The sequence below is a fragment of the Leptodactylus fuscus genome, chromosome 6 (genome assembly GCF_031893055.1).
Source record: "Leptodactylus fuscus isolate aLepFus1 chromosome 6, aLepFus1.hap2, whole genome shotgun sequence".
NCBI classification, from domain to species: domain Eukaryota; kingdom Metazoa; phylum Chordata; class Amphibia; order Anura; family Leptodactylidae; genus Leptodactylus; species Leptodactylus fuscus.
Window position 1 is genome coordinate 25219767 of NC_134270.1, and position 14400 is coordinate 25234166.

Sequence of the window (14400 nt, forward strand, 5' to 3'; positions counted from 1 at the left end):
TAAAATAATTAAAATAATAAAAAATAATAAAATTAATAATAAATAATAAACAATACATAAAATTAAAATAAAAAAATTAATAATAATAAATAATATTAATTATTATTAGAAATACTCATAAATATTTATATTATTTATATTTTTATATTATGTATAATATAAAAATATAAATATAATTATAAAATAACTAAAATTTACAAATAATAATAATAATAAATTCAAAAATAAATATCTTAAATATATATTTTTTTATATGTCAATAAAACAATAAATCTGTTTTTTTCTCCAATATAAGCTATATAATATAACAATATGCAAAGTAACCCTGAAATGTGACACTGAGCTCTGCTTGATCTGTCGGCCAGGCAGATGTATCAGCGAGCCATGAAATCGAGCTATATAATGCGATAAGCGGCTTCTAGTTTGTGTACAGCGACTACAATGTTGTGGCCGGGGACTGTGCACAAACCACAAGAAGCAGAAAGCATAAAATCTCATGACACACACATACAATAAGTATATAGTAAAATAATAATAAGTATACACACATTGCTGCCCATCCCTTCGCGTAGATGAAAGTCTGCTGAAATGAGATGTTATCCAACAAGTGCAGAATAAGCAGAGCCGGGGCGGCGAGGACACATGCTTGGATGGCTGCCCTGGGCTCTGTCTATTGCCTGCTCACATCATGGACTCACATTCATGGCGAGAGCGGGGCCACAACAAGGGCTGGGACGGCTGCACATACTAACCATTGCCAGGGATTCCTCGGAAGGTTTCTAGGCTTCACCTTGTCAAAAATCTTCATGGTGTCTTGCATAAATCTCACCGACGGAGAAGAAAAGTGAACAATCTGGAAGACCAGAGGATTCTGCTATTGGCAGGATGACATTGTAACGAGCAAAAACCCAAGAAGTCGGAGCAGGAGAAGAGAATAAAGTCTCGCCTGTGTCAGAGGGGCAGGAGGAGACCTGGACAATTACACATCAAGTCATTTCTAGACTCCAGCATGGTGGGCTCTTCTATCCCGGCTGCACGTCTTGTTATATGGTGGCAGCACCGGGAAAGTTTGCCGTGTCCTCGTATAGTTATCTGCCATTCCACTCACAAAGTAGGGGATGGGACGCTCCTTCTGCAAACCTGGAGATGGGGGAACTTCCTTGGAAATGTCAATGAACAACTTGAGGAGGCTCCGGCCAAGGTGCCTGTCCTGGGAGCTAGGCAGGTCTATTTGAGAAGGTGGTCAGGGGGGTGAGGATTTAATGAGGGCTGGTCCAGGTATTCCAGCTGACATTGGCAGGCGACCACAGCACTGCCTCTTAAGACATGCTGACTGTATTACATAATGCTGATCCTGCCCAGTGGGAGGAGGAGGAGGAGGAGGAGGAGGGGGAGGGGTGCGGCTCAGGTGGAGGGGGAGTCACTGATGCCTTCACTGTACACACACATCTTCAGGGCTGATCATACACATGACACACCAGGAAGACAGGTCCGTCCTCTATTCCCCAGAACCTGCATTGGGGCCTCCGAATTGCAGAGTATAACGTGACGCAAAATGGCCCGAGGCGAATCAGCGAAACTACACGCGTCACCGTCAGACTGTCAGGGCAGGCTGAGAGTTGTAGTTCCACAGCAGCTAGAGAGATGCAGGGAATACATAGAGACTAATGTTCTAGCTAAGGCTAAAGCCAATTTTGCAGAATGGAGAGATTTTTTAAAAAAATTAAAGTTTTTCCTGGGGATTTCAGCAAAACAAACACAATCTGATGTTACATGATCAAAGTCCCAAACAATGATTATTTTGGGTTGTGGAGGGTTACTTCAACTTGCCTGGTGTTTTGCCGCTCGCATGTCCTACGTGTTTTCCCAGGTGATTTCCTATAGACTACGCAATGATCGGGGAGTTTCCCATAGGGGTTACAGGCATGTATAGAAGTAACTGTAGGGCAGATTAATCCTGGCTTGTATGATCACACCGGTGCCTCAGTTTCTGTTCGTTGGGTCCACTTGGGGACAATCTGCTCCACAGTAGCCCCCACACAATACAATCTGCTCCACTGTGACCCCCACACAGTACAATCTGCTCCACAGTAGCCCCCACACAGTCCAATCTGCTCCTCAGTGGCCCCCACACAATACAATCTGCTCCACAGTGGCCCCCACACAATACAATCTGCTCCACAGTGGCCCCCACACAATACAATCTGCTCCTCAGTGGCCCCCACACAGTACAATCTGCTCCACAGTGGCCCCCACACAATACAATCTGCTTCACAGTGGCCCCCACACAGTCCAATCTGCTCCACAGTGACCCCCACACAATACAATCTGCTCCTCAGTGGCCCCCACACAGTCCAATCTGCTCCACAGTGACCCCCACACAATACAATCTGCTCCTCAGTGGCCCCCACACAGTCCAATCTGCTCCACAGTGGCCTCCACACAATACAATCTGCTTCACAGTGACCCCACACAATACAATCTGCTCCACAGTGGCCCTCACACAGTACAATCTGCGTCACAGTGGCCCTCACACAGTACAATCTGCTCCTCAGTGGCCCCCACACAGTACAATCTGCTGCACAGATAGGTGCCCAAAGAGAGGGCTCCGAGTGCCACCTCTGACACCTGTGTCACAGGTTCTCCATCACAGCCACAGACTATGAGGGGGTCCGCTGGGTCCAAAAAATGTGTACAGAAAAGTCCAAGACTTGCAGGACTTTTCTCTCCGCATTTTTTAAGCTGGTTCAGAGATGGAAACCCCAAACGGAATCCAGGCACAGGTGTGAACCAAAACGTACGGGATTAATACAGTGCATATTAAAATCTAACACACCTGACCTTTCCAACCCCTCAATATCTGCCATAAGGACCCTCCCATGCCCATGAAACGGTCGAGCAATCCCTAGGCCCAACATTAGCAGAAGGTTTAGTATGTTAGCCTTGAGGTCACCATAATAGGACATCGGACAAGAGGATTTCCAAAGAAACATCAGACTGGAATATCCATGTAGTAATCCATGTAGTAACACCTCCGGTATTCAGTCATTGTGGGAAGGTTTTTTTATTTTTATATTTCATGTCCATTAAAATTGAGAGACAAAATGACACCATTATCCAGATTACAGGTTTTATAAGATTATTGCTTATTATAGAAAGAGCGCGTCACTATGAGCAAACAGGGAAACGCCACGTCACTGTCCTACCGGGCAGAAAACCTATAAAAACTAGAAACAATACAAACACGAGAGAGATTCATATACCACATAAGGTAAGACAGAGAACTTCCCTCTCAAGTCCTTTATTGCTTGAATATACAAAATATTATATTATATATACACACACAAATCTGTAACAAAATTTAAAAAGTAAAAAAAAAAAAAACCAGACGCCGCGTTTTTGTTGACTTGTAAAGCAAGTGAGAACTGGTGTAAACTGGCGTAGAAGTGCAAAGCCCCAAGTGCGCAGCAGAGGGCGGTACCACGTGTAACCACAGCAGCAAGCAACAATCATCATAAGATAAATGAATACACCCAAGCGGGGGCGGAGTTAGCAGGATTTTCCAATTTTTTATTTTTATTTTTTTAACTAAGACGATCAAGACCACATCAACCAACTAATCAGATCTCAATAAAGAAACACTGCAGTGCCTCCACAGGTGAAGAGAGGAATTACATGGCTCCTGTAAAAATCCACATAATGTGAAGTCACAACACTCTCTATAGCTACTGTCAACTCAACTAAAAATCGCTTGCTATACAAGAAACCTCTGGAAAAAAGGACGATGCAAATTAGCCGTTACCCAGGAGGACAAGTGCTGCCCCCTCTGGTGCCACCTATTCCATAGCTACCCTCTAACAGGCCTTACAGCATGACTTAGGATATAACCCGCCTAGGTAAGAAACCTTTGAAGAAGGGTCCAGTTTCTCGTCACACACCGTCCCTAAATCCGCAGCAAATTCCACAGTTTCAACATAACCTTACGGGTAACAATAGGAGAGACACTACACTGTGTAGGGGCCACTAGGGGCATTGTACTGTGTAGGGACCACTAGGGGCATTGTACTGTGTAGGGGCCACTAAGGGGGCATTGTACTGTGTAGGGGCCACTAAGGGGGCATTGTACTGTGTAGGGGCATTGTACTGTGTAGGGGCATTGTACTGTGTAGGGGCCACTAAGGGGGCATTGTACTGTGTAGGGGCATTGTACTGTGTAGGGGCCACTAAGGGGGCATTGTACTGTGTAGGGGCCACTAAGGGGGCATTGTACTGTGTAGGGGCCACTAAGGGGGCATTGTACTGTGTAGGGGCCACTAAGGGGGCATTGTACTGTGTAGGGGCCACTAAGGGGGCATTGTACTGTGTAGGGGCCACTAAGGGGGCATTGTACTGTGTAGGGGCCACTAAGGGGGCATTGTACTGTGTAGGGGCCACTAAGGGGGCATTGTACTGTGTAGGGGCCACTAAGGGGGCATTGTACTGTGTAGGGGCCACTAAGGGGGCATTGTACTGTGTAGGGGCCACTAAGGGGGCATTGTACTGTGTAGGAGCCACTAAGGGGGCATTGTACTGTGTAGGAGCCACTAAGGGGGCATTGTACTGTGTAGGAGCCACTAAGGGGGCATTGTACTGTGTAGGGGCATTGTACTGTGTAGGGGCCACTAAGGGGGCATTGTACTGTGTAGGGGCCACTAAGGGGGCATTGTACTGTGTAGGGGCATTGTACTGTGTAGGGGCCACTAAGGGGGCATTGTACTGTGTAGGGGCCACTAGGGGCATTGTATTGACTTCCTTACCCCTATAAAGGACTGGCCATCAATTTTAATGAAAAATGTAAGATGTGCGAGACATCCAGACTGAAGCCTGCAGAATCATGAATACAGCTCTGGAGTATAAAAGAGGAAGTCATTGGTGCAAGATAAAACAATGAGTAATGTTGTACGTACTTCTTTCTTATGTAGAATTATTGCACATATAAAGGTTACGGTACATCTTATCAGATGACACAAGATATATTAAAGTTATATGATCTCTCATGATACGAAGCTTCCTTATGACTCGGGCTAAGGCCGCGTGCACATGTCCATAAACAGTATATTGCCTAAATTTGATGGGATGACTGGGACTCCTTGCATCATAGTGACCATAGTGCCAGGAGCCTGGCATATAGGCACAGTGATGGGCATGTGGGTTATAAGGGCTGGACAGATCCTCTATGTACATAGATCCGATAAATGGATTTGTATAATGTGATGTGAACAGAGCCTTACATTTATACGAGGAGGGTAATGGTCGGGCTGGGAATGTCATCAACTGAAACCACCAATCCGGTTCTACCTGCCGTTTCGTTCAGACTCAACTGGAACTGCTACTGTCCCAGTGTTGGGTCCCTTCAGACCCAGGGTATAAAGATCGGAGGCTCAGGGGAGGCGAGTAAACATACAGACAGTGTTACTCACCTCTCCTGGGCTCTGCCAGTGGTCTTCGTCTCCGCGTCACTACGCCACAACACTGAGGCCCATTCACAGGCCTCAGCGCTCCCTGACGAGATCCGGAACAGCGCCGGAGCCCAGGAGAGGTAAGTAACACTATTATTACATTCACTCACCTTCCCCGGGCCTCCAATCATTATACTCTGCAGACTCGAGGAATAGAATAGCAGGTCCGGATTGGAGGTGTTCACTTTGGGTTGTGTGAACCTTGTGAGACATATCTCATGAGGTTCGCCCAAGTCATACTCCTAATTAAAAAGGGGCGTAGCCTAAATAATGATTATAAAATTGTAATCAAGATTGTTTTGCAACCCCCCGTTTTGTGACCCCCATTATTAAGACGTCCAGTATCACATCTTGTAAGAAGTGCGGCACATAACCAGCACCTTACATGACCTCACAGGTAAAGGTCCAGGTTGTATTCTGTACCCCTGGGCAGAAGCCCCCCAAGTCCTGGTGTGGATAGAAGGTGGCAGTCTGGTATTCCCTGTGCCCGGTGACACCTGAGCCACGTTGTCATCCACAGGGTGGGATTACTTACTACTGTAAGGGATTATGGAGGCGGCGGGAGCTCCTCATCTGCTCGGCAGCCTGACCGCTCTGTATTTCTGATGAGTAAGAGGGTAACAGAATTGTAAACCAACAAGGACGGGATTACTCACCCAACAAAGAGCAAAACGCTGTGTAAAAGCCTCTATTTTTAGCGTCGCTTTTCACCGGTATTGTTTATAGACAGCTTATGATCTCCAAATCAAAGGTGCTATTATACAACAGAGACATCTGCTCCATCAATGTGACTGCCATAGGCACAATTACTTTATAACCAGGCGGGGGAAGGGACCCTTGAAACACATGATGGGGGTTATCGGTAAGAAGCACGTACAGAAATAACACTATGCGAGATAGGGGATCTACAGTGCCCCATCATGAACGTGGGCTTTGTCAGGTATTGCAGCTCTGTCTTATTTGTATAGGGAAGAGTTGCAATAACGGATAATCCGTGTTTCCAAAACAGCGCCCCCCTTTTTTCTATTCTAAGCTATATAGCTCTATTGCTGTACTGAGTCTCCATACATGAAACTATACGGCTAAGAAACAGCAGAAATATTGTATCAGAACAATGGCAGCCATCGGTAGCAGACACTGAACCGTTATGGGGGCAGCCATGGGCAAAATAATGTCATAGGGGCCGTACGTTTTGCATTGCGTTTTTGTTCAGATGTCCCATAAACACCCATTGTGAAATTTGTCACAAAAAATGGCTCGGTGTATTGGCAGCACAGTATATACACCTATATACCTACCTATTAAGTTATTAACCGTTACATTACAGCTAGGGCTGCGAGCATGAATTGCTTCAAGTTTCTGACTATTAAGGGAAAGACATTTCCAATGAAAAGACAGAGGCCCTACATTGGAAAAAAGCAGCTTTTTTTGTTGCAGATTTTGTTGTGTTTTTATGAGCCAAAGCCAGGAGAGGGTTGAGCAGAGGGGAGAAATATAAGAATTTCCTATATATTTACCATTACTTTTGTAGCTACTTGTTGGTTTGGCTCAGAAAAAAAACAAAACAAAAAAACCACATGCAGCAAAATTTGCTACAAAAAAAGCTGCATTTCCGCAATATGGAGGCCTCAAGTGTCACCAAGTCCAAGCCCCACAGATCGATTAGATGACCCTAAACTGTTTTCCCTTTGTGAATCGCTGCCTTTATTTCCAAGATATTGCCGATTTACTCAATATGTAAATGAGCTCTTAGGAACAATGAGGGTGCTGTCACAATATCCTTGTTGCTGCAAAGAGCTTGTTTGCATATTGACCAAAAACAGTGATATCTCAAAAGTACAGGCATCGATTCACAAGGGCAAATGACTGTCATTCTGGTTACCTTAACCTATCTATCTGCAGGGCTGGGCTGATATACTGGGGTCTGGTGACACTAACCTATCTATCTGCAGGGCTGGGGTGATATGCTGGGTCTGGTGACACTAACCTATCTATCTGCAGGGCTGGGGTGATATGCTGGGTCTGGTGACACTAACCTATCTATCTGCAGGGCTGGGGTGATATGCTGGGTCTGGTGACACTAACCTATCTATCTGCAGGGCTGGGGTGATATACTGGGGTCTGGTGACACTAACCTATCTATCTGCAGGGCTGGGGTGATATGCTGGGTCTGGTGATCCTAACCTATCTATCTGCAGGACTGGGGTGATATACTGGGGTCTGGTGACACTAACCTATCTATCTGCAGGGCTGGGGTGATATGCTGGGTCTGGTGACACTAACCTATCTATCTGCAGGGCTGGGGTGATATGCTGGGTCTGGTGACACTAACCTATCTATCTGCAGGGCTGGGCTGATATACTGGGGTCTGGTGACACTAACCTATCTATCTGCAGGGCTGGGGTGATATACTGGGGTCTGCTGACAGTAACCTATCTATCTGTAGGGCTGGGGTGATATACTGGGGTCTGCTGACAGTAACCTATCTATCTGTAGGGCTGGGGTGATATACTGGGGTCTGCTGACAGTAACCTATCTATCTGCAGGGCTGGGGTGATATACTGGGGTCTGCTGACAGTAACCTATCTATCTGCAGGGCTGGGGTGATATACTGGTTCTGGTGACACTAACCTATCTATCTGCAGGGCTGGGGTGATATGCTGGGTCTGGTGACACTAACCTATCTATCTGCAGGGCTGGGGTGATATGCTGGTTCTGGTGACAGTAACCTATCTATCTGCAGGGCTGGGGTGATATACTGGGGTCTGGTGACAGTAACCTATCTATCTGCAGGGCTGGAGTGATATGCTGGGGTCTAGTGACACTAACCTATCTATCTGCAGGGCTGGGGTGATATACTGGGGTCTGCTGACAGTAACCTATCTATCTGCAGGGCTGGGGTGATATACTGGTTCTGGTGACACTAACCTATCTATCTGCAGGGCTGGGGTGATATGCTGGGTCTGGTGACACTAACCTATCTATCTGCAGGGCTGGGGTGATATGCTGGTTCTGGTGACAGTAACCTATCTATCTGCAGGGCTGGGGTGATATACTGGGGTCTGGTGACAGTAACCTATCTATCTGCAGGGCTGGGGTGATATGCTGGGTCTAGTGACACTAACCTATCTATCTGCAGGGCTGGGGTGATATGCTGGTTCTGGTGACAGTAACCTATCTATCTGCAGGGCTGGGGTGACATACTGGGGTCTGCTGACAGTAACCTATCTATCTGTAGGGCTGGGGTGATATACTGGGGTCTGGTGACAGACTCCCTTTAAGAACCACCAAAGTGGTGGTATGGGAGGAGTAGGGGTCCATGCCCCTTACCAGACCGCTCCTTGCCTCTGCTGTATCCTGGATATGAGAATTTATATTTGCTTACAATCACAAGATCAATATCACTTCACTCCCCTGTTTACCCAGTAAAAACAAAACCTACAGAGTCAATATTGTTATGGTGCTCACATCAGGCGTGAATCACAGGTCTCGTATACAAGAAATGCCAAGTGCAGCGCTCCGCGCCTACGGCTCCCTATATTTGCAGTACTGAGACAATAGCGCTGCTCCACCTCGCGTGCCCTGCTCAGACACCAACCTACTGGGGATAGAAACACAGAAGACAGAAAACTGGAAACTGAAAGCCATAAGAGCAGCGCTACCATATAAAAAGCCCCGCACTTGGAAACTACTGCTCCAAATTAAAAGGGAAACGCGTAAATATATAATCCCGCCAACCCAATACCAGCGCTATAAAGTTACAGAATCTAAGGCAGGAGAAATTACATGTCATTTTTGGCCAGGTTGACAAATTTCTATGCAAGTGTAGACTACACCAAATTAGTTCGTAGTCTGTTGGTGCGGATACACATATGCATAGGGGCTGAAGACAACACAACGGAACATAAGGAATATATGCAAAGTTGCTTCATATGTCACGATATTCATCACAATAACATAACACATGACTAAACACAACTGACTGTCAATGTGGCAACAAAAAAAAAAATAATAATAATCCCAAAGCAAAAGAAGTCATAAGCATCAGAAACGCGTGAGTCAGTAAGGTCCCCAATACATATTATTATAGGATGGAGAGCCCCTTTAACACCCCACTGTCTATAGAGTAAATCTATAGTATTGGATATACCACATTGCTATAGTAGTTACAGGACTGAGTTGCGAGGTAAGAAGACATGTGACTACGACTTACATGATCGCTTTCGGATTCTGCAGCATACAGGCCTTTGGTCCAAATGTAGTTACTGGGCATGGTCCATGCATGGATCTCGTTCTCCTGCAAGGAATAAACATAAAAAGTTTAAGTAGCAGACAAAGGTGTCACTGAAATCGTCCAGGCGGACATGTTCGATGCATTTTCATAAATATGGCGAAACCGAAGACCGAGGACAAGCCCGAACCACCGCAAAAATACACCAATAATAAAAATAAGATTTAAGAGAGGTAAATTGCAGTCTCATCCTGGCACAGGGTAAGGCCGGCAATTTATGGGACTATAAAGGGAGAAAGGTACACGGATACCATCAATAACAATGGGCGCAAAAGAAGGAAAAGAATCAAAACACAAGTACAAAGTTACAAGACAACTGGTTACACCAAGACCCCGACCACCATGGAAGGAAGGCTGTGCAATAACAGACACAACCTGCAGACGAGAGGGGCGCTGTGTCCACTATAGAAAAACCGAGTGTTTTCTAATCTTAGACAATCCCTGTAAGGAATAACACAAAGCAGGATATACAAAGAAACCTCCCCAGATGGACAACCCTTCCAAATGACCCCTCCTCTTAAAGACATTTTTTTCCAGTGACCACTTTGAGAACATTTTTCTGAAAGACCAATATCGAAGCAGCTGTGCAATAAGCAAACGTAAAATACTGATATGATATCTGTATATACTGTGTAATATACTAATGTGATATCTGGTCCTGTGTAATATACTAATGTGATATTGGTTCTGTGTAATATACTGATGTGACACCCGGTCCTGTGTAATATACTGATGTGCTATCTGGTTCTGTGTAATATACTAATGTGATATCTGGTCCTGTGTAATATACTGATGTGATACCTGTATATTCTGTGTAATATACTAATACATGGTGCTGTGTAATATACTGATGTGATACCCGGTCCTGTGTAATATACTGATGTGCTATCTGGTTCTGTGTAATATACTAATGTGATATCTGGTCCTGTGTAATATACTAATGTGATATTGGTCCTGTGTAATATACTGATGTGATACCTGTATATTCTGTGTAATATACTAATACATGGTGCTGTGTAATATACTGATGTGATACCTGGTCCTGTATAATATACTGATGTGATATCTGGTTCTGTGTAATATACTGATGTGATACCTGTATATTCTGTGTAATATACTAATACATGGTGCTGTGTAATATACTGATGTGATACCTGGTTCTGTGTAATATACTGATGTGATACCTGGTCCTGTGTAATATACTGATGTGATACCTGGTCCTGTGTAATATACTGATGTGATACCTGGTCCTGTGTAATATACTGATGTGATACCTGGTCCTGTGTAATATACTGATGTGATACCTGGTTCTGTGTAATATACGGATGTGATATCTGGTTCTGTGTAATATACGGATGTGATACCTGTATATTCTGTGTAATATACTGATGTGATACCTGGTTCTGTGTAATATACTGATGTGATACCTGGTTCTGTGTAATATACTGATGTGATACCTGTATATTCTGTGTAATATACTGATGTGATACCTGGTTCTGTGTAATATACTGATGTGATACCTGGTTCTGTGTAATATACTGATGTGATACCTGTATATTCTGTGTAATATACTGATGTGATACCTGGTTCTGTGTAATATACGGATGTGATACCTGTATATTCTGTGTAATATACTGATGTGATACCTGGTTCTGTGTAATATACTGATGTGATACCTGGTTCTGTGTAATATACTGATGTGATACCTGTATATTCTGTGTAATATACTGATGTGATACCTGGCACTGTGCAATATACTGATGTGATACCTGGTTCTGTGTAATATACTGATGTGATACCTGGTTCTGTGTAATATACTGATGTGATACCTGGCACTGTGCAATATACTGATGTGATACCTGGTTCTGTGTAATATACTGATGTGATACCTGTATATTCTGTGTAATATACTGATGTGATACCTGGTTCTGTGTAATATACGGATGTGATATCTGGTTCTGTGTAATATACGGATGTGATACCTGTATATTCTGTGTAATATACTGATGTGATACCTGGTTCTGTATAATATACTGATGTGATACCTGGTTCTGTGTAATATACTGATGTGATACCTGTATATTCTGTGTAATATACTGATGTGATACCTGGCACTGTGCAATATACTGATGTGATACCTGGTTCTGTGTAATATACTGATGTGATACCTGGTTCTGTGTAATATACTGATGTGATACCTGGCACTGTGCAATATACTGATGTGATACCTGGTTCTGTGTAATATACTGATGTGATACCTGGTTCTGTGTAATATACTGATGTGATACCTGTATATTCTATGTAATATACTGATGTGATACCTGGTTCTGTATAATATACTGATGTGATACCTGGTTCTGTGTAATATACTGATGTGATACCTGTATATTCTGTGTAATATACTGATGTGATACCTGGCACTGTGCAATATACTGATGTGATACCTGGTTCTGTGTAATATACTGATGTGATACCTGGTTCTGTGTAATATACTGATGTGATACCTGTATATTCTGTGTAATATACTGATGTGATACCTGGTTCTGTGTAATATACTGATGTGATACCTGGCACTGTGCAATATACTGATGTGATACCTGGTTCTGTGTAATATACTGATGTGATACCTGGTTCTGTGTAATATACTGATGTGATACCTGGTCCTGTGTAATATACTGATGTGATACCTGGTCCTGTGTAATATACTGATGTGATACCTGGTCCTGTGTAATATACTGATGTGATACCTGGTCCTGTGTAATATACTGATGTGATACCTGGTTCTGTGTAATATACGGATGTGATATCTGGTTCTGTGTAATATACTGATGTGATACCTGTATATTCTGTGTAATATACTGATGTGATACCTGTATATTCTGTGTAATATACTGATGTGATACCTGTATATTCTGTGTAATATACTGATGTGATACCTGGTTCTGTGTAATATACTGATGTGATACCTGGTTCTGTGTAATATACGGATGTGATATCTGGTTCTGTGTAATATACTGATGTGATACCTGTATATTCTGTGTAATATACTGATGTGATACCTGGCACTGTGCAATATACTGATGTGATACCTGGTTCTGTGTAATATACTGATGTGATACCTGGTTCTGTGTAATATACTGATGTGATACCTGTATATTCTGTGTAATATACTGATGTGATACCTGGTTCTGTGTAATATACTGATGTGATACCTGGCACTGTGCAATATACTGATGTGATACCTGGTTCTGTGTAATATACTGATGTGATACCTGGTTCTGTGTAATATACTGATGTGATACCTGTATATTCTGTGTAATATACTGATGTGATACCTGTATATTCTGTGTAATATACTGATGTGATACCTGGTTCTGTGTAATATACTGATGTGATACCTGGCACTGTGCAATATACTGATGTGATACCTGGTTCTGTGTAATATACTGATGTGATACCTGGTTCTGTGTAATATACTGATGTGATACCTGTATATTCTATGTAATATACTGATGTGATACCTGGTTCTGTATAATATACTGATGTGATACCTGGTTCTGTGTAATATACTGATGTGATACCTGTATATTCTGTGTAATATACTGATGTGATACCTGGCACTGTGCAATATACTGATGTGATACCTGGTTCTGTGTAATATACTGATGTGATACCTGGTTCTGTGTAATATACTGATGTGATACCTGGTTCTGTGTAATATACTGATGTGATACCTGGTCCTGTGTAATATACTGATGTGATACCTGGTCCTGTGTAATATACTGATGTGATACCTGGTCCTGTGTAATATACTGATGTGATACCTGGTCCTGTGTAATATACTGATGTGATACCTGGTCCTGTGTAATATACTGATGTGATACCTGGTTCTGTGTAATATACGGATGTGATATCTGGTTCTGTGTAATATACTGATGTGATACCTGTATATTCTGTGTAATATACTGATGTGATACCTGTATATTCTGTGTAATATACTGATGTGATACCTGTATATTCTGTGTAATATACTGATGTGATACCTGGTTCTGTGTAATATACTGATGTGATACCTGGTTCTGTGTAATATACGGATGTGATATCTGGTTCTGTGTAATATACTGATGTGATACCTGTATATTCTGTGTAATATACTGATGTGATACCTGGCACTGTGCAATATACTGATGTGATACCTGGTTCTGTGTAATATACTGATGTGATACCTGGTTCTGTGTAATATACTGATGTGATACCTGTATATTCTGTGTAATATACTGATGTGATACCTGGTTCTGTGTAATATACTGATGTGATACCTGGCACTGTGCAATATACTGATGTGATACCTGGTTCTGTGTAATATACTGATGTGATACCTGGTTCTGTGTAATATACTGATGTGATACCTGGTTCTGTGTAATATACTGATGTGATACCTGGTTCTGTGTAATATACTGATGTGATACCTGGTCCTGTGTAATATACTGATGTGATACCTGGTCCTGTGTAATATACTGATGTGATACCTGGTCCTGTGTAATATACTGATGTGATACCTGGTTCTGTGTAATATACTGATGTGATACCTGTATATTCTGTGTAATATAC

The 14400-nt window shown here is 43.0% G+C and overlaps 1 protein-coding gene across 3 annotated transcripts in view; it reads right to left on the minus strand.

Annotated features, from left to right (window-relative positions):
* The window catches only part of NADK (NAD kinase), a 48037-nt gene that overhangs the window by 13169 nt on the left and 20468 nt on the right, over window positions 1-14400 (minus strand). For 2 of the 3 annotated variants that reach the window (XM_075279600.1, XM_075279601.1), the window contains exon 3: window positions 9712-9795. In XM_075279600.1, coding sequence (XP_075135701.1) covers window positions 9712-9795 — 84 coding nt within the window. Of the gene's footprint in view, window positions 1-752; window positions 1026-9711; window positions 9796-14400 lie in introns of those variants that run through there. The other variant, XM_075279602.1, reaches the window with a different exon arrangement.